Source organism: Scyliorhinus torazame, chromosome 2 (assembly GCF_047496885.1).
Source record: "Scyliorhinus torazame isolate Kashiwa2021f chromosome 2, sScyTor2.1, whole genome shotgun sequence".
NCBI lineage: Eukaryota > Metazoa > Chordata > Chondrichthyes > Carcharhiniformes > Scyliorhinidae > Scyliorhinus > Scyliorhinus torazame.
The window spans coordinates 69832626-69853708 of NC_092708.1; the positions used below are offsets into that span (position 1 = coordinate 69832626).

At 43.4% G+C, this 21083-nt stretch overlaps 1 protein-coding gene across 2 annotated transcripts in view; it reads left to right on the forward strand.

The window, feature by feature from the left end:
* The window catches only part of dars1 (aspartyl-tRNA synthetase 1), a 135373-nt gene that overhangs the window by 84174 nt on the left and 30116 nt on the right, over positions 1-21083 (forward strand). For both annotated transcript variants that reach the window (XM_072472229.1, XM_072472239.1), the window contains 3 exons: positions 1679-1790; positions 13285-13419; positions 14851-14998. In XM_072472229.1, coding sequence (XP_072328330.1) covers positions 1679-1790; positions 13285-13419; positions 14851-14998 — 395 coding nt within the window. The remainder of the gene's footprint in view (positions 1-1678; positions 1791-13284; positions 13420-14850; positions 14999-21083) is intronic.

The window sequence follows — 21083 nt, forward strand, 5'->3', positions numbered from 1 at the left end:
TTAACAACAAGAAGAAAACATTTACTAAACATGGAAAAATTGGATTATGATACAATACTTAATACTTCTTTACTCTTCTCCCCCCCCCCCGCCCCCTTAGCTTAACAAAGACACATCGATTTAAGATTAACACTGATTACGAAGTATATCTTAAGCTACCGCAGTCTCAGTATCACAGCGTCCTTTTAAGCACCCAAGATGGCATGGTCAAATGTCCTCTCCACTCTGAACCTCAAGTGAATGTCTTTGGCTTTCTCCTCCATAATCTCCCCAGATGATTGTCACATGAGAGTTTCCAAACTCCACTCCCAAAAAAACACATTTTAAAATCTTTGTTCACAATGCTTTCTACTAGCACTTTGCATTCCAAAATCCAATTCAGGTTTTCGAAATAACACCTTTAACAACTAATCCAGTACAGGATTTTATACCATTAGGATTTATTTGTCTTGACTGCGTGCAAACTGTTCACAATTGCTTTAACTCGGGGCAGCACGGTGGTGCAGTGGATAGCACTGCTGCCCCACGGCGCCGAGGTCCCAGGTTCGAATCCCAGCCCTGAGTTTGCACATTCTCCCCGTGTTTGCGTGGGTTTCACCCCCACAACCCAAAGATGTGCAGGGTAGGTGGATTGGCCACGCTAAATTGTCCCTTAATTGGTAAAAAAATGAATTGGATACTCTAAATTTATATATAAAAACACAATTGCTTCAACTCTTGATTCCCTGACTGTATTAAAATGGCATAGAATGTTTCATTTGCCTCTGAAGTCTGCTGTCCCACTTTAAGCCTACTTACTGCAATTGATCCTTTAACTCAGAACATTTTGGTTATTCTTCCTTGAATTCTTCTGAACAATACCTTGGTCTCTGTTCTCTTAACTGCAGTCGTCTTAGACAGTCTTTCTGTCCCAATTCCCTAGTTTTCTGAACTGTAACTTGTTCCTTATGAAGCCTGCATCTTTGCAATTCCCTTGCCCTGTCCAGCTTCTGACAGAGTTGAGAGCGGTTCATTCCCCAGTGTCCTGGCTCCAAGTGAAATATATCCAACTAAAACTTAAGCTTTTTTTCCCTTAAAAGGGTCTCCAGTTGCTACCCTATATGCTTATGCCTTTTATTTATTCTTCAAGCATAATAGAAACACAGTTGGAACTTAACCAACCCTCATACATACAAACAGCTTTGTCCAGCATGAATCTAACTATAGGTTTTGCCCTTCCAGACATAGAAACATTAAATGAAATACTTAAAACTATACCTTATTTCTAATGTTTACCAGGACAGATATAAATCCCTTAAAATTACATGTGTTTTCCTAACATTAGAACTGAGGCTTTTTAACGAACCTTTTTAATGTAGCTTTATGGATTCTGCCCTTCCTAAATGGGCAGAAACTGTTACATTAATACACTAGCTACTTTTGATTTTCAAAAACTATGCCAACAATTTTTAGAGAAACTATCAGATCACAAGCTTATAGGTGATAAATATATTACACTGACTAATGTAGTAAAACTGTTCTGATAAAGTATTTGATTATTGGTATATTGAGTCCATTGAATATAAACTTGCTTATTAACCTAAATGTCCAGGTAATAGCTCTGTTTTTAAAATCTCAACAGTAACTATTAGTCAGCACCCATGCAACAAACTTAACTCCTTGAATGACTTTATTGCAGACGATGACCAGTCAATCTATCTTTCGCCTGCAAGCTGGTGTATGCCAACTGTTCCGGGAAACACTAATCAAAAAGGAATTTGTTGAAGTCCAGACTCCCAAAATTATTTCAGGTACATAAACTTGACCTGGCCACAAATGTCTCAAAGGCCTATGTTATGTAATACAAAGTTTAGAGTTTAGAACATATTGTCTTTATGCATTGTCAGTAATTTATTGATGAGGCATTTCTTTTTACAGAAAAATGGACAGAATTGTGGAACATAAACCTAAAATGGATTACATAATGGGTGGCATGGTGGCAGAGTAGTTAGCACTGCTGCCTCCCAGCGCCAGAGACCTGTGTTCAATTCCGGCCTTGGGTGACTGTCTTAAGGAGTTTGCACTTCTTCCCCGTGTCAGCGTGGGTTTCCTCTGGGTGCTCCACTTTCCTCCCACAGTCACAAAGATGTGCAGGTTAGGTGGATTGGTCATGTCAAATGACCCCCTATCATCCAAAGATGTGCAGGTCGGGGGATGGGAGGAAGGCTTAGGTGGGATGCTCTTTCAGAGGGGCAGTGCAGACTCGATGGGCTGAATGGCCTCCTTCTGCACTGTAGGAATTCTATGTTACTAAACCACCAGTAAACATCCTGCAAACCAGTAATAATTAAAAACAGACTCTTTGTTCACACACACCCCTGATTCTGTCTAATAGCTGAACTTCCTCCGATGTATGCAATGATCTGTGTAAGCCTTCCGTCTCATACGATGATAATTTGTGCTGTGGTGGTCAACTCTGTGTTAAGCATCACCTAGTGTGGCTCAGGAGCCTCACTGTGGATGGCAGTATCTGCCTCATTTTAAGACAAAGATAGATTGGTTCTTGATTAATAATGGGATCGGGGGTTATGGGAGAAAGCAGGAGAATGGGAATGAGAAACATATCAGCCATGATTGAATGGCAGAGCAGACTCGATGGGCCGAATAGCCTAAATCTGCTCCTATGTCTTATAATCATTTGCTGCAGAGGAAAATTGGGCTGAGAGGTGCACAATTCCCTGGCCTCTCTTTTCCCTGGGCTCTCTTCTCGGCCAGATGAACTTTTTGTATCTGTTCGCCTCTTACAGTGCCCATCCAACCAACATCTTCCAGAGGTCACAACCATCAGCAAATGTCTGCAAGTTATTAGTGTCAAGGTTCGCCATTTTCATATCTCGCTTGCAGGTGTCTTTGTAGCAGAGGTATGGAAGTCCAGGACGTTGTGACCCAGGAGCTAATTTTACATACAGAATGTCTTGAGTATTTGGCCGTCGTCCAGCCAATGTACATGGCCAAGGCAGCACAGACATCGTAGGTTTAGCAATTAGTTTATGCAGATGGAAGTAGTATGCTCCAGGACTTAGGGTTTAGTGACCTTGTCCAGGCCAGAGATGCTGAGGATACATCTGAGAAAGCATATGTTGTCCAGATCTCACCACTGTAGAGGAGAGGAGTCGGCTCAGGGCGCAGGCTTGGTAAACTCACAGTTTGGTATTCTGTGACGTTGCTACTGTTTGTCATACACTCTTATTTGCCTTGGACATAGCAGCTGCAACTTTTGCGATGTGTGCATTGATTTCAGCATCAACTTACAGATTGCTGAAGTTTGTGGAGCCTCGATATGTAAAGCTATCAACAATCTCAAATATCACCTTGTAAATTCTGATAGGTGGCAGGATGGCAACATCCTGGACCATGGCAATTGTCCTCGGGATGTGATGGTTAACCCAAACTTTTAGAGCAATTCTCTGATGAGGACTTGGCATACCTTTGTCTTGGATCTTAGACTGGGCTAAGCAGCCTCCACCAGTTCTGGAATGTAAGTAGATACTCTGTGAATATGATCTGAAGGCATATGACAGGAGCAAAGAGAAGACTTTGCAAAAGGATGTTGGTGCAAGAACACACGCCTGTTTGATTCTACTGCAGATCGGAAAGGGTTCTGACATTGCCCCATCACCGTTGACTTCACCCATCAGGTTGTCATGGGAAGAGAAGATCACAGTGAACCGTTTCAGTGGGCAGACAGTTTTCTCCAGCAGCTCAAATGGACTCGCTCTGCTCACATGGTCGAATCATCGATGAGATCAATGATAGCAACATATATTGGTCTGCATTGTTCACAACATTTCCCTTGAAACTGCTATACTGAGAAGATCATGTCAATTGTAGATCTTCCAGTTCTGAAACCACACGGGTTCAGAATAGATGCATTTAGCTAGGATCTATAGTCTCAAGGGTAACATGGGCAAATATATTCCTCATGATGCTCAGCAGGACAATGCCTTTATAATTGCTGTGGTCACCCTTATTCTTCCATAAGGTTACTTTGCATCATGCAGATCCTGGGACACTGACACCTACCTCCAGTAGAGACAGAGAAATATGTGCATATGCTGCAGGAGTGTTGGATTCTCGTGCTTGATAAGTTTAGGTGGTGTAGCATCGGCACCTGGACCTTTGCCCTTGGCAAGCAAGTCAATAGCTTTGCTAAGCTCCTCTACTGTGAGTCCAATATTCAGCTCTGCTGGGACAAGCAGGCTTTCTATGGTGTCTATAGCTTATTTGGTGACAGTGTTTTCCCTGGAGCAATGTTTTCCAAACTTTATTGCCCGGAACCCATTTTTACCAAGCAGCCATCCTTCGGGACCCACGCCGACCGACCCTCACAACCTACGCCATCCGATATTCGCTAGCCACCATTTTCTCCTACCTTTAATGCTCCAATCTCACTCCAATCAGGTTCACAGGAGGAGAGGGCTATACGCATATCAGGTGCCGGGTTCAGCCGGTTCCTTTGTGCTGTCTTCATTTTTGTGAGGATGGAAAATCCAACCTCGCACGTAGGTCGTTGCTTGTAACTTGTGCCGTGTTTTTAATGCGCTGTCACAGCTGAGGCGCAGAAGTTCAGTTTCTTCATTTGGAGTCAGCTGCAAGTTAAAACTGACCCTGGGGTCTCAAACTCAAAAGGATTTTTCACCCACCTCTTCTCTCAAAATCTGAAACTTCTCTGGAAAATAGCGACAAAAACTGTTGATCAGCGCAGCAGATGCGACTGAATAAGGCTTGTCAGTCTATTGGCAGTTACCTTACTAACACTGTTTTCTTTGATGTGTCGTAGCATTGTTGGATACATACAGTAGTTTTGGCTTTGCACTCATAATTACCAAATTTACAATGGCTTTTGGAAAGCTTTGATTTCTTCACAGTGCCAAAAGCAATCATCATCCTTCCCTTGCAATTTGAGGTTTAGTTCATTTAGAATTGAAATGATGTCTGCGAGGTAAGACATAATTAGCATCCAGGTTTTATCAGCAAACTAATCAGCCGGAGGGACGATTTCTAGAGGAAGAAAGTGTGGAAACTCTGACTAGCATCCAACCCTTTGACAGCCAACGTACTTCTGTGTGGAACAATAAATGTGTGTGCTCAGCCCCCATATCGGAACACACAGTCTCAAAAACTCTGAGTGCGCTGTGTTTGATAAAATTCACAACTTTCACAATTCCTTTCAACACCACTTCAAGATCAGATGGAATTCCTTTTGATGCCAATGCCTCACGGTGAATAAAGCAATGATTCCAAACAATGTCCTGACCAGCTGCCTCCTCAATCCTTATTATAACTCCACTGTTTTTCTCCAGTCATGTTGGTTGCTTCATTCCTCTGCAATGAACCCAGTCGAGTCCGCACTTTCCAAGTACGTAACTATTCAATGCTTCAAAAATCTCTTCGCCAGTCATGTAGGTTGGTAATGTCAGGCAACACAGCAAATCCTCAACAAATTCATTGTGCCAAACATACCTAATGTAAACTAGCAAAGTTGCACAATCTGAAACATCGGTACTTTCATCCAGTTGTATTGAGAACCCCTGTGCTGATTTCAAACGAGAAATAAGCCACGCTTTTAAATTCTCAGAGCAATATCACAAATTCGGCGAGCTCTGTGTTATCACTAACTGGGATGCAATTCACTTTTTCAGCTAACCTCTCATCTTGGACAGTATGAACTATGTCACTTGCTCCAGGAAGAATTAATCTCTCTGCTACAGTGTGGGGCATTTTTTCTTTAGCTACACAGTAAGCTACCATGTAAGAGGCTAATTGTACTTTGTCATTCAATGGAACATTTCTGCTGAGGATTTCAGCTTACGATTTAAATTCTTACTGCATCCTTTGAAAAAAATCAAGAGGCTTGTCCTCATGCTTGCCTTGCTTTGTCTTCAAATGCCTTTGAAGTTTTGAGGGTTTTAACTTTCATTTGCCAGTACTTCCCTGCATATAACACACCTGAACTTAGCATCCTGATTTGCATTGGCCCAATTAATAAAGCATACCTTGGCTTAAAAAATTATCTTTATACTGCTTTGTGCCAGATTTCAGCTTCTTCATAATGGGTTGTTCACCAAAGGCCCTGGAGCTCAAACCACCACTGCTTTATCCTGCTGTGGACTCTCCTGAACAGCTCACACCAGAACTGCTTTGTGCTGCTGTTGATTCTCCTGAACAGCTCACATCAGCACTGCTTTGTCCTGTTGTGGATTCTCCTGAGCCACTCTCTCTAGCAGGTTTAGTTGTGAGATCCTGCCTCTGGTCCTCTCTTCCTTATTACAAAATGATCCATTTTAAATTCTTCAGTCCAGTTGCTTACTCGCTGCTAACAAAATGGAGGAATCTCAATCGCGCCCAGAGCACATGACGCCAGTGTTCGGGCAAGTGACCTGCTTTCTGCCGTCACTTCAGGCAGGAAGACTGCATCAAAGTTTTTTTTTTTAAACTTCTCCTGGGTCAGCGTGCCGATGTCAGGAGGAGGCAGACTTTCTCGCTGTGCTTCGGGCTTGCAAACTGATGAGCGGGCACACATGCACAGCACTGCTGGCATTCTGAAAGCTGGTCACGGCTATCATTTTTAAAAGCCATTGCAGCCGGTATTTTTAAAAGCCGGCTGTTGGGCACTATTTCCCGCGATCAGGAACGCCGCGGTGGATGGCCCAGTGACCCACTGGTGGGTCGCGACCCCCGCCTTTGAAAATAACTGAGTAAAACGCAAGGTAATGTTGCACGCATCTCTCTCAATTGTTTATTGCGGTCGGTGATGGCTCCCCGCCTTTGCTTTCAATAGAGCTCTTTTCTTTGCTCATGTACTTTGCTTTATTGCCATTTTGATCTGTTCATGCAAACCCTTGACATGCCCTGTGGTGAAGGATATCTGGATATTCTAGCAGAGTTGTAACCAATAGTCAATGGAACAGTAGGTCAATGGCTCGCTCAGGTCTCTCTTGTAATTTGTGAGAGTGGACTGCTTTGCTTCAATGGCAGGTTCCATCACGTTTTTTTTCTCTTTTTAAAAAGATTTAGAATACCAAATTATCTTTTTCCAATTACAGGGAATTTAGCCTGGCCAATCCACTTATCTGCACATCTTTGGATTGTGGAGCCACGGAGAGAATGTGCAAATTCCACACAGGCAGTGACCTGGGATTAGCATCAAACCCAGGTCCTCAGCGCTGTAGGCAGCAGTGCTAACCACTGTGCCACCGTGCCACCCACCATCACATTGATGTTATCCTCAAACCAGTGAATATTGTTCCACTCCATATGTTGAGAGTGCAGTACTGTAGATGGCGTCTCAAAGTATATTCCATTTCACCTCTAATTTTTTTTTTAAATTTAGAGTACCCAATTATTACTTTGTCCAATTAAGGGGCAATTAACGTGGCCAAGCCACCTAACCTGCACATCTTTGTGATGTGGGGGTGAAACCCATGCAGACATGGGGAGAATGTGCAAACCCCACACGAACAATGACCCAGGGCCGGGATTCAAACCCTGGTCCTCAGCGCCACAGTCCCAGTGCTAACCACTGCGCCACATGTCGCCCTCACTTCTGTCCTGTGTGGGGAATTTTGGAGAAAGTCTGTTCAATCAAGTCGCAGAACTGTTTTTATTATCTGGGAGGTGGTTTGGATGATGTTGGTACAAGGATAGCATTTCTGCTTGGGCTGAAAAAGCTTAAAGGGTTGTATCCTCAACCATAGTGCAGACTAGTGAGACATCTGTACCACATTCACGTCTATGGTAACTGCGTGTGTTGAGAATACTGTCCAGAACATCTGATGATGATCAGATCCAGCTGGTCCCAGTTACCTGATCTTGGATGTCCCTCGGACATGTTGTAGCAGGCTTGTTCTGAAAGAAGATGTTTGTTGCACAAAGTTTGTGGTAACAGCAAAGCTAATGAAGTCTCTGTCTCTTCTCATTTATCTTTCCCAGTCCAAGTCAGGAGGGCTGTGCTTTATGGTCTGTCAATTCTTCAAAGCCCTTTATAGGTAAAGATATTCTGACTTGGGGATTCTGCTGAAAGCAGTCACACTCCTGGAAGAACCAGTCTTTTGCCTTTTAGTGGAGCACAGCATTTGCACATGGGCAGCACGGTAGCACAAGTGATTAGCACTGTGGCTTCACAGCGCCAGGGTCCCAGGTTCGATTCCCCGCTGGGTCACTGTCTGTGCGGAGTTTGCACGTTCTCCCCGTGTCCGCGTGGGTTTCCTCCGGGTGCTCCGGTTTCCTCCCACAGTCCAAAGACGTGCAGGTTAGGTGGATTGGCCATGCTAAATTACCCGTAGTGTCCATAAGGGTTGGGAGGGGTTATTGGTTTGCGGGGATAAGGTGGAAGTGAGGGATTAATGTGGGTCGGTGCAGACTCGATGGGCCGAATGGCCTCCTTCTGCACTGTATGTTCTATGTTCTATGAGGTTAGCTGTCTCTTTGAGATGAGAGGCAGATGGAGAGAATACGTCCTGAACGATTGCGCAGAGTTCTATTGTCAAGAGTAGCAAGTCCCTGACAGCGAAGCCTGCACTTTGTTCACGTATTTCCCCTGCGTTCTTCCCCTGTCAGACAAATGTGATGATTTTCTTGCAGTATTCCATTCTCAGCAAACCTGGTCTCTTGTAGGAATGCTATGTGTAGCCCATCAAGTTCCATGTTAATCACAGCTGACCTGTGCGTATTGTTGACTGGCTGCAATTCATCCCGTGGACATGGTCCTGACATTCCAGCTTACCAATCGAAGAGTTGGCAACATTTTCCTTTTTGTTTGTTTAAATTTGTTTGCCTGTTGCGATAGATTCCGTCCACTTCATGTCTCTAGACTCTTGAGCGTCAAGCACCCATTGAAGCAAATGAGCTGTGGTGTGTCAGTATCTTGCCTGTCAGCTGCTGCCTGACTTGACATGGGCGGTGGATGACCAGTGGGCATGATGGTTGTGCCCACCTTTGGAGATATCCTGTAGCACCCATTTCATATGTCAATCGAGTTAGGCTAATCACTTAAAACTACTGTATCCCACGTTGTATTAATGCTCTGCAGAAAAACTAGAGTGTCCTCTCCAGGATTCTAGCCTGGACAAAATCTATGGAGACCCTGGGCTGACCAAATGTCAGGAATCCCCTCTAATCCTCCCTGGTTGAGTCCGAAGGAATATAAAGCAGTACATTTGACACTGGCTTGCTGGCAGGAGTTGCCAAAAGGACAACAGTCCTCCTTTGGGCTCCACGATGGAGTTTTTTGTCAGGGTTTGCTCTCCCAAGGTAGCCACAAGGCAGTGGAGCCATTTGCCCATAACTGAGAGATTGGTTCATGAGTGGCAGGGCCTGTCCACAAGTGAATTGGCCTGCATTCTGTGTCTGAGGACCAAACCTCCTCTGAGTTCCTCGGAAACTTTAGCTTAGCGTCATGATAGATCCAATTTCTGTATGTCGTCATGACGAGGCAGAGCTGAGGATGTGCTGATCGAGAGCCTGTGTACTTGCAGAGAGAGACTTTCTCTTTAGCTCTTTTTTTTTCACATTGCCGATGGAAAGTGGTGTGTGCTGAAATGAGAAGCAAAGTTGTATTCAAAAGCAGAAAGCATGCTTCACCCACATACTGGTTACATCACATCGACCTGTTGGACACACGCATGTAGGCAAAGTTTGATACACATTTGAAAACTATGCTGATGGAATATTGTTATAGAACTTAAACACCATGCTGAAATGTACGTTTCTCCTTCTATTTGTAACACTGTATCAGTTTGTAACACTAACCATTTTAATTCTTTTCCTAAATTATTATCAGGACCATAAAATCATTGGTTGGGTTTTTAGCCTGTCTCGAGATCCAGTACAACTTTTACAAAAGTCTTAATCTCAAATGGCACTCACTGGAATTTGAAAGAAGTTGTTAATAAACTTTCAAAATTGAAGTTGCCATTTGAAAAAAGCAATTTATATAATTTTTAAAAGTTATCTTGCAGTGAGGAAATGAGAAATTGCAAACATCTGTTCAAAAGGTAATATGCAAACTTTACGATCAGATATTATCTGGTAGACAAACATACATTTTAGGAAACGAAGCATAGCACAAATTTTCACAAAGCCCATTTTGCAACTGGGGCAAATTGGGTTATTTGTTGCACTCTTGAATGGTTCGTGACGTGGCGGACATACCGAGATGCTAAAAATTGGATCTCTGTCCATTTTCTAATGGTTGTTCATGGGTTTGAATTGCTGGCAAGGCTACCCCCTACTGGTTTCAGTGTAATTTGTTCAGTATTATATTTTGACTGAAGGAAATGAAACTGTATGCAATATAATCGATGTTTCAATTGGAAAATAGTAAATTAAAAATGTATTGACAAAAATGATGTTGGTATGGATTAGCCCTCAAAACTGTTTTAATCCAGCATGCTATATTTATTACAAACCTGTACAATTATCAATAATGAAAAATTGTTCGTAACTTGTCAAATAATATAGGTTTACTTGAGGTAACTGAACATTAAACTAATGTTTCTAAATCTTTTTTTTTTTTTAAAAGGTTTTTAAAAAGTCCTACAATTTAAGCAACATTAATAGATTGGTCTGGATGATCATTTGACCAAATCAATGTTACAATGTCTGCCAGTGGCATATTTTCAGTTTATTTTTCCACCTGACCATTTTCTTCACGTATCAAACTTAGATATCATAACCATCGCCAATGTTTAAAATTATTATATTATTACTAGTATTTTCACCCAGTATGAATCATCTAAAATCTTTGCCAAAAGAAAACTAATTTGTGCCAGTTGGTTTCAGTAACCTATTTGTTGCTTGCATTTAGTTTCACACTCTGTGCTGCTCTGGGGTTTATTTTGGCTAGTGCAACACTGCCCCCTTCTGTTCAGTCCTGTTCTGGGAATTAAACAACAAATCTCTTTTTGAGGAATGGTTTTTTGCTCAGAACACAAGTAACGAGACTTCTGTTGCTGGCTGGTTTTCTTTGGAAAAGTACTGGTTTGAATTGCTGGCAAGGCTACCCCCTACTGGTTTCAGTGTAATTTGTTCAGTATTATATTTTGACTGAAGGAAATTAAACTGTCTGGCAAACGGGGCTTAAAAGACCTGGTTTATGCAACAATGTTTTGCATATTAATTGATATTACCTGAAGTGCTTTGAAAGGAGGCAGCTATGTCGAAGTTGTGGCAGTGGTTGCCAATACACGCTATTCCAGTCTTTTGTGAAGTTTGTAGATTTGTTTACAGATGGTGGAAAGCTCCCTCATGAAGAGCAAGCAGAGTGCCTCACACTGTAGGTAGCTCTGTCAATGTTAGAGGACACGTCCTTTGGAGAATCTGCAGAGAATTCCCAAGGAGATGTGTCAGGATCAAAAATGTTGATCAAAACCTTTATTTGTTCAAAAATTCTATTTATAGAGATGTAAATCACCAATTCTGTGATACTGATTTTCTTGCAGCTGCCAGCGAAGGAGGGGCCAACGTATTTACTGTGTCCCTGAGCATTTTACAGTCGATGAAATACTCGTTGAAGTTTAGTCACTATGATAAGGGCAGCACGGTAGCATGGTGGTTAGCACAATTGCTTCACAGCTCCAGTGTCCCAGGTTCGATTCCCGGCTTGGGTCACTGTCTGTATGGAGTCTGCACGTTCTCCCCGTGTGTGCGTGGGTTTTCTCTGGGTGCTCCGGTTTGCTCCCACAGTCCAAAGATGTGCAGGTTAGGTGGATTGGCCATGATAAATTGCCCTTCGTGTCTAAAATTGCCCTTAGTGTTGGGTGGGGTTACTGGGTTATGGGGATAGGGTGGAGGTGTGGGTTTGGGTAGGGTGTTCTTTCCAAGAGCCGGTGCAGACTCGATGGGCCGAATAGCCTCCTTTTGCACTGTAAATTCTATGATTCTATGATAAAGTCTGAAACGTAGCAGCCAGCTTCCGCAAACAGCAGTGTGGTACTGACTTAGATAATCTGTCATTTTGATTAAGGAATAAATATTGGTCAAGGCACTACGTTCAACTCCTTCTTCTGCAAAATAGTGGCTTGGGGTCTTTTACATAGGTTCAATGTCTCACACAAAAGGTGAGGGCCGTGATTTAACCAAAACATTTCTAAGTGTAATTTTGGACTAGTTTGATGGGGTGTTTCCCCGCTAGCTTTCTAGAAGAGATCCAGACCCACACTGGGTATTCACCCACACTTGCCATTTCTTTGGACCTTGGGGAGTTTCTCCCCGGTCTAGCCCACATTTAAAATATTTTCAGCAGCGAGACCGGCACCTCAGAGATCATGGCGCCTTTGTGGCGCCATCGGCTTGTGGAGACCAGCGCCCAGTTGAGGCCTTGCTGGTGTTGCCAGTAACTCCAGGGCCGCGGGTGAATGCGGAGTCAAGGTGGCCATATATATTTAAATGAGCCCAATACAATTACCTGGATCACACCACAAGTCAGGTGACTCGGGTGAAGCCCGATTTGGCTTCTCCCACGATTCACCCATAGCCAGACATGATGCGGTGGTAGAATCGCCCCTGAGGCCAAGAAAAATCCTAATCCTCCTCGAGTGCACTGTCCTGCTTAAGAGTATGGTTTGTTTGAATTGAGAATATCTCTTCAGTGTTAGGATGATGTAAAATTAAAGTAATTCAAACATAACTGAAGGTGTCAAATTGAAGAGCAAAATACCCCGAATAAAAAGACATGACCAAGTAAATTAAACAAAGCAAAGCAAAAGCATATACCAATTCACAAGAGTCTTAAATTTGTTAAATAAAACTTTTAAAACATTTTCCATCAGTAAGAATGATCATATATCTATCTTTCATAGCCACTGAGATGCTTGTGGACTGTGCTCACGTGTATAATGTGCCAGCTAATTTGCACGCATCAAAAGGCAGGAAATGCGATTGTAATAGACCTGTTTAACATGTACAATCAGCAATGATCTGTGTGTTGAACCATGACCTGTTTCTGTATTTCGGTATAGTCAAGTATATTTAAATATGCAGAATGTATGAGTTATCTAAATATTTCCCTATTTATGTATAAAAATCTCTAATATATTAAAAAGTGAGTGGTCTCCAAAAATGCCACATCTGTAGGTGGCTCTGTCAATGTTAGATGACACGTCCTTTGGAGAATCTGCAGAGAATTCCCAAGGAGATGTGTCAGGATCAATAATGTTGATCGAAACCTTTATTTGTTCAAAAATATAAGTAATCCTATTTATAGAGATGTAAATCACCAATTCTGTGATACTGATTTTCTTGCAGCTGCCAGCGAAGGAGGGGCCAACGTATTTACTGTGTCCTACTTTAAAACCAGTGCTTACCTGGCTCAATCACCACAGCTTTACAAGCAAATGTGTATTTGTGCTGACTTTGACAAAGTGTTTTGCATTGGACCTGGTAAGTCTTTGTTGTTCTGTACTTACTTTTTTTTTAACATAAATTTAAAGTGCCCAATTATCCACCTACCCTGCACATCTTTGGGTTGTGGGAATAAGACACACGCAGACACGGGGAGAATGTGGAAACTCCACACGGACAGTGACCCGGGGCCGGGATCGAACCCGGGTTTGCGGTGCCGTTTGGCAGCAGTGCTAACCACTGCGCCACCTTGTTGTTCTGAACTTTCTGTCATTTAAACACTATGATTATTGGAGGGCTTGATTTGGGTAGAAGAATCTTATCACTGGTGCTGCACATTTATAGATGGCATTGAAGGTAATTCATTGGTAATCCATGAAGGACCATAGGCATTCCTCTCCATTAGATGCACTCCCCACATCAAGCATGGGGCAAGACAAGGGGGAGGCTCCATAAACTATCACAACTGATACTGGGATTGAACCAATGCTGGTCATGTCATTCTGCACCATGGTCTAGCCAGATGGCATTAAAAAGTCAAGCCATTTCAATGTTAAAAAATAACTGCCACTGTAGTACGTTATCCATCGATTCGGTACTTTCAGATTTTATAGATGTTATAAAAAATATCTGTTTACAAACTTGGATCTTATTCATTTTATGTTCTCTCAATAACCGATGTTTCATTCCAGTAGTTCTGATGCAAACTGTTGGAATATCCCAGTACTCTGAAACTGAGTTTATTCTGAGTTTAAAATTGCACTGAAGCAATCATAGAATAGAATCATAGAATTCCTACTGTGCAGAAGGAGGCCATTTGGCCCATCAAGTCTGGTCGGACTCTCTGAAGGAGTACCCCACCTAGGCCCACTTCCTCGTCTTATCCTCACTCCCTCGTCCTATCCAACCCCACTTTTGCACACTAAGGGGCAATTTTATCATGACCAATCCACCTAACCTGCACATCTTTGGACTGTGGGGGGAAGCCCACGCAGACATGAGCAAGTGCAAACTCCACTGCACTGTGAGGCAGCAGTGTGCATGTAATCTAGACTATTATTTTTTTTCTCCAGTACTAAAGTCCTGTATTGTCAGAAATGCTGTTGTCTTGAAGACAAGACAAGACCTCATCTGCCTGTTTAGAATGGCACTATTTGAGAAACCACAAAAGAATATTCCAGTATTGTTGGTCAACATGTGGTTCAATCATAACAACTTGCACTTAATCCTTACTATGCCACCATGCCGCCCCAAACCTTTTAAGCGCATGCAGAAGTAGCCTGTTCTCTTCATCTTTGTCAGCCATCCTAGTTTTAATGTTATCATTTTACAGTAATTCAAATTCTTTTTACTTTTTCAACGAAGCTTAATTGCCCATTATGTTGTAATACTATCTATTTACACATATTGTAATTAGTTTTGAATTTTAGAAAATGAACATACATCTTAAGTTTACTTTTTTTTTCACAGTGTTCAGAGCTGAAGACTCCAACACACATCGTCACCTTACTGAGTTTGTTGGGCTGGATATTGAGATGGCATTCAATTACCATTATCATGAGGTGGTGACAGAAATTGCTGGAACTCTGGTACAGATTTTCAAGGGGTTGAGAGATAGGTAAAATAATTTCTTGTCTATGTTCAGTTAGTTTATTTCTTCTCACCGCTTTAGTACATTTTTGCCTTTCTTAAGGTCCTTGCGTGGGAGGATGAATGCATAATTTGAACGTTTGCAAGGGAAAATGTAATTGTCAGAATGTTTAGTGATGCTCCTCCATGGTGCACTATACTTGAAAATAATATTACATTATATTTTATTGAATTATTAAGTGGTAGCAGCTTTGTCTCTGAGTCACTTCAAGCACATTTCAAGGACTTGTACACATAATCTAGACTATTATTTTTTTTCTCCAGTACTGAAGTCCTGAATTGTCAGAAATGCTGTTGTCTTGAAGACAAGACAAGACCTCGTCTGCCTGTTTAGGATGGCACTATTTGAGAAACCACAAAAGAATACTCCAGTATTGTTGGTCAACATGTGGTTCAATCATAACAACTTGCACTTAATCCCTTAAGAACATAAATTAAGAGTAGACGTGGGCCATATGCTTCCTCAAGCCTGATCGCCAGTCAAACAAAGTCATACGAGCATACGAACTGGGAGCAGGAGTAGGGAGGCACAGCCCCTCGAGCCTGTTTCACCTTTCAATAAGATCATGGCTGGTCTGTTTGTAATTTCCACCCCACATTCCTGCCTACCCCCTAGACTGCGTGGGTTTCCTCCGGGTGCTCCGGTTTCCTCTCTCAGTCTAAAGACGTGCAGGTTAGGTGGATTGGCCACGCTAAATTGCCTTTAGTGTCCTGAAAGATTAGGAGGGGTTATAGGGTATGGGGAATAGGGTGGAAATGAGGGCTTAAGTGGGTTGGTGCAGACTCGATGGGCCGAATGGTCTCCTTCTGCACTGTATGTTCTATGTTCTAATAACCATGGTTGATCATTGATCTAAACTCCATTTTGCCATCTCCTCTTCATATTCCCTTTGCTTTCAAAGGTCTACTAATCTCCACCTGGCATGTACTCAGTAATTCAGCATTAACAGAGTTCTGGGACAAAGAATTTCAAAGATTCACAATTGTCTGAGTGAAGCGATTTCTCCTCATCTCAGTGCTAACTGACTGCCCCCTTACCCTGCAGTCGTGCCTCTAGTTCTAAACAAGTTTAGCTCAGTTGGGGCCAGTGTAGCTCAGTTGGTTGGACGGCTGGTTTGTGATGCAGAGCAAGGCTTACAGCACGGGTCCAGTTCCTGTACCGGCTGAGGTTATTCATTCAACCTTACCCCCTTGCGGCAGCACGGTGGCGCAGTGGGTTAGCCTTGTTGCCTCACGGCGCCGAGGTCCCAGGTTCGATCCCGGCTGTGGGTCACTGTCTGTGTGGAGTTTGCGCATTCTCCCCGTGTTTGCGTGGGTTTCGCCCCCACAACCCAAAGATGTGCACGCTAGGTGGATTGGCCAAGCTAAATTGCCCTTTAATTGGAAAAAGTGAATTGGGTACTCTAAATTTATTTTTTTTAAACCTTACCCCCTCACCTGAAGTGTGGTGATCCTCGGGTTAAATCACCACTGGTCAGCTCTCCCCCTCAAAGGGAAAAGCAGCCTATGGTCATTTACTACTCTGGCAACTTTACTTACTTTAGTTCTAGATTCCAGCCAGGGAAACAGCTTCTTGGCATCTACCCTGTTAGAATCACCTCTCATTGCGGCATAGTAGCACAATGGTTAGCACTGTTGCTTCACAGTGCCAGGATCTCGGGTTCGACTCCCGGCTTGGGTCACTGTCTGTGCGGAGTCTGCATGTTCTCCCTGTATCTGCGTCTGTTTCCTGCGGGTGCCCCGGTTTCCTCCCACAAGTCCCGAAAGACGTGCTGTTAGGTAATTTGGACATTCTGAATTCTCCCTCCGTGTACCCGAACAGGTGCCGGAATGTGGCGACTCAGAGCTTTTCACAGAAACTTAATTGTAGTGTTAATGTAAACCTACTTGTGACAATAAAGATTGTTATTATAAACCCCAAAGAGTATCGGCCCATTCAGCTCAATCTTTCTTCAAAAGACAACTACAAAACCATAGAATTCCTACAGTGACAGAAGGGGGCCATTCGGCCCATCGAGTCTGCACTGACCCTCTGAAAGAGCACCCTATCTAGGCCACCCCCCCCCCCCCCCCCCCCCCACCTTCCAGTATCCCAGTAACCCTATCGAACATACACATCTTTGGACACTCGGGTAATTTTTGCATGTCCAATACACCTAACCTGCACATCTTTGGACAACCCTTTCACCCAATCCAGTGATTTTTCGTTGCATCCCCGCAGACAAATATATCATCCCTCGGGTACAGAGACCAGAACTGTACACAGTATTCCCAAATGTAATCTCACCAAAGCTTGAAAGAATTGCAGCAATACTTTGTGAATTTTCTATTCCCACCCCCTTCAATGCCCCAACATACCAGTTGCTTTCCTAGTTAATTGCATGTTAACTTTGCATTTCATGTACAAGGGCACCCAAATTCCTTTGAACACCAAACATTTAATTGTCGCTCACTATTTTAAAAATACTCTGTTTTCTTTACTTCCTGCCAAAATGCATAATCTCACACTTCCACCTTATGCTCTATCTCCCATCTTCTAGCCCAAGGTTTTACAAACTGAGAGTCGCGACCCATGGGTGGGTCACAGGCGGGTTGAGGAGCGATCGATTACGGCGATCCCGGGAAAAGTGCCCAACGGCCATGGCCGGCTTTTAAGAATGCAGGGTTCTTCGGCGGGTGATTAGGGAGGCAAAGGCTAGGGTGTCGGCCTCCTCCCCATGAAGAATTCTGGCTGTTCTGAGACCCCGAAGACGGTCACCTTTGGGCACGGCTCCATCCTCACCCCCACAACCTTGGACAGTGCCTCAAAGAAGGCTGTCCAGAATCTTAACAAGTCTGGGGCATGCCTAGGACATGAGGGTGTGGTTAGCTGGGCCTGCCTGGCACCGTTCACATTTGTCCTCCACCTCTGGGAAGAACCTGCTCATTTGGGTTCTGGTCAGGTGCGCTCAGTGCACCGCCTTTAGCTGCACGAGGTTTAGCCTTGCACATGTGGAGGTGGAGTTTACCCTGTTGAGCGCTTCGCACCAGAGTCTCCACCCTATTTCTATCCCTAGTTCTTGCTCCCATTTTTAATTTGTCTCGTCTAGCGGAGAGCGTGCCTTCTCCAACAGTCGCCCATTAAGGTTCCCACTGTTCCCCCCTCCCTAAGTCACCCACGTCCAACAGCTCCTCTACCAGTGACTTTCCCGGCGTCCGTGGGTACGTCGTTGTTTCCTGACGGAGGAAGTGTTTGATCTGTATGTGCCGTAGTTCGTTCCCTTTGGGCAGTTGAAACCTCTCCCTCAGTTCTTCTAGCGTCACTAGTCTATTGTCCATGTAAAAATCACTAACAATGTCCCACTGTCCAGTCTCCACCTTTTAAATATGGCGTCCATTATGGCTGGCACGAACCTGCGATTATTGCAGATGTGGGGCCATGGTGGACATTTCAGTCAGGCCAAAGTTTGCCGGAGCTGGTTCAATGTCAGGTGCATGGTATTACCACTCTGCTTGTCGAGTGCTTGGCTGGCGGGGATGGGAGCACCGATGTGGCAAGAGCTCGGAGGGACATCAGTATGCAAGAGCTCGGAGGGACATCAGTATGCTGGAGCTCACCTCCATCCCTCCCTGTCTGCCTCTCTCTTTACTCTCACTCTCCCTCCCTCCACACTTTCTATCTGCCCTCTATTGTTATCCCCCACCCTCTGCTATTCTCAGTTCAAATACATATCACAATTCATCCACACAAAATTGGACACCGAGCTAAAAAATATATTGGGACAGGAGTGGGAGGTTTCAAAGAGTGTCTTAAAGGTGGGGACAGAGGCAGAGGAACTGAGCAGCTCAGAGAGAGAGTTCTGGAGCTCTTAGGGCTTAGGCTGCTGAAAGCATGGCCACCAATGGCCGAGCAACGAATATCAGGGATACACAAGAGGTCACAATTGGAGGAGCAAGGGTTGTAGAGCTAGAGGAAGTTACAGTGTAGGGAAGAGCAACATCTTGGAGGGATTTAAAAATAATCAGGGGAATTTTTTAATTGAAGCATTGTGGGACTATACACTGAGTAGGAAGCATAGCGGTGATAGGTGTACTGGACTTGGTGCACGCTCAGAGATGTACAGCATCTTATGTCGGTTGTAAGGTATGTGACAGGTTAGGAGAGCATTGAAATATTTGAGTCTAGCGATAATAAAGGCATGGATGATAATTTCATCAGTAGTTGAGCTAAGGTAGAGGTAGATGAAGTTAAGGAAAATGGAAACTTAGCCATGTACGTTTTTTGTGAAACTTTGCTGTGTGTAAATTGTTTGCCACATTTGCCTCCCAAGACAAGTTAATGACTATGTTTCAAAATTCATTTAGTTCTGTTTTCAAGTTCCACTCCAGGACTTGAGCAAAAATAAACAAGACTGCCATTCCAGTGCATTATCAAGGAAACATTGCACTGTTGGAAGTGCTGTCTTTCGGATGAGGCATTAAACCAAGATCTCTGGTGGATATGAAAGATCCATGGCACTATCTTGAAGAACAGCAGGGGGTCATCCCTGGTGCCCTGGCCAAAGTTTATTCTTAAATCAGTTCAGAAAACATAGTAATCGGTCATTATCACGTTGCTGTTTGTGGCAATTTGTTGTCAGGTTTCCTGCTCTACGACAACAACTATACTTCAAAAAGTACTTCATTGGTTATAAAGCACTTTGAGACATTTCCTAGTCATGAAAAGTACTATATAAATGCAAATCTTTGTTTCTTTTGCGGTAAAGTAGAAAATTGTTAAAGCACACTCTTCAAGATGTCCGCCACAAGCGGCACAGTAGCACAGTGGTTAGCACTGTTGCATCACAGCACCAGGGACCCGGGTTCGATCCCCAGCTTGGGTTGCTGTGCGGAGTCTGCACGTTCTCCCCGTGTCTGCGTAGGTTTCCTCCGGGTGCTCCGGATTTCTCCCACAAGTCCTGAAAGACGTGCTTGTTCGGTGAATTGGACATTCTGATTTCTCCCTCTGTGTACCTGAACAGGTGCCGGACTGTGGCGACTAGGGGCTTTTCACAGTAACTTCATTGCAGTGTTAACGTAAGCCTACTTGTGACAGTAATAAAGATTATCATTATCATGCCCTATGGTTGAGTGCGATGCTATATAACTCCCAAGTTTGTACTTCCAATACATGACTAAAATTCTGTGACAGATGCAACCTAAGGAATAGGACGTCTTTATGTTCACTATTATTCTGCATAATGGCCCAGATTTTGTTGGAGCAATGGATCTCGTGGTATGTCCCATTAATTAGTCTTGCTTGTATATGTTTAGATTTATTTTTTTTTAATTGCCCACGCAGTTGCTGGAAATGGAGTTGATAACAGCTCATTGAAGGCAACTAGACATTTGAGATCTTGGTGAACGTAAAATAGGATTAACAATGTATCTTCTTTGCCAAAAATTGAGAAATAAACAGAGGAAGGACTGAGAAGGAGGGTAAATTAGAGTGGGTGAATCAATGTCAAATCAAGTACAGAAAGAGAAATAAATAGCGAGAAGGAAAAAAAGATTTTGATTAAGAGAAATAAAAAAGATTCAGAAAGGATAAACCAGAAAAATGTAACATTGATATTTTTAAAAGCTCCTTAAAGCAATGTTTTTCAAACTATTTTTCCTGGGACCCATTTTTGTCAACCGGCTGACGTTCACGACACACGCCAGCCGGCAGTGGCCGCCATTTTCAATTTACAAGCCAGTAGTAGTTGTTGGGCGCTTCTCCCACGATCGGGACAACTTCGGGAACAGAGCAACCGATCACTTCACGACCCTCTCACCACGCACCCGCGACCCGCACTTTGAAATACCCTGCCTTAAAACAATTGAGAACCCGATTGACGGAGACAGCATAACTTAAAAAAGCAATTTACTGCCGATGCTGGATTCTGAAACCAAAGGAAAAAAGGCTGGAAAATCTCAGCAGGTCTGGCAGCCTCTGTAGGGATAGAAAAGAGCTAACGTTTCGAGTCCAGATGACCCTTCAAATGCTGCCAGACCTGTTGAGATTTTCCAGCATTTTCTCTTTCATTACAGCA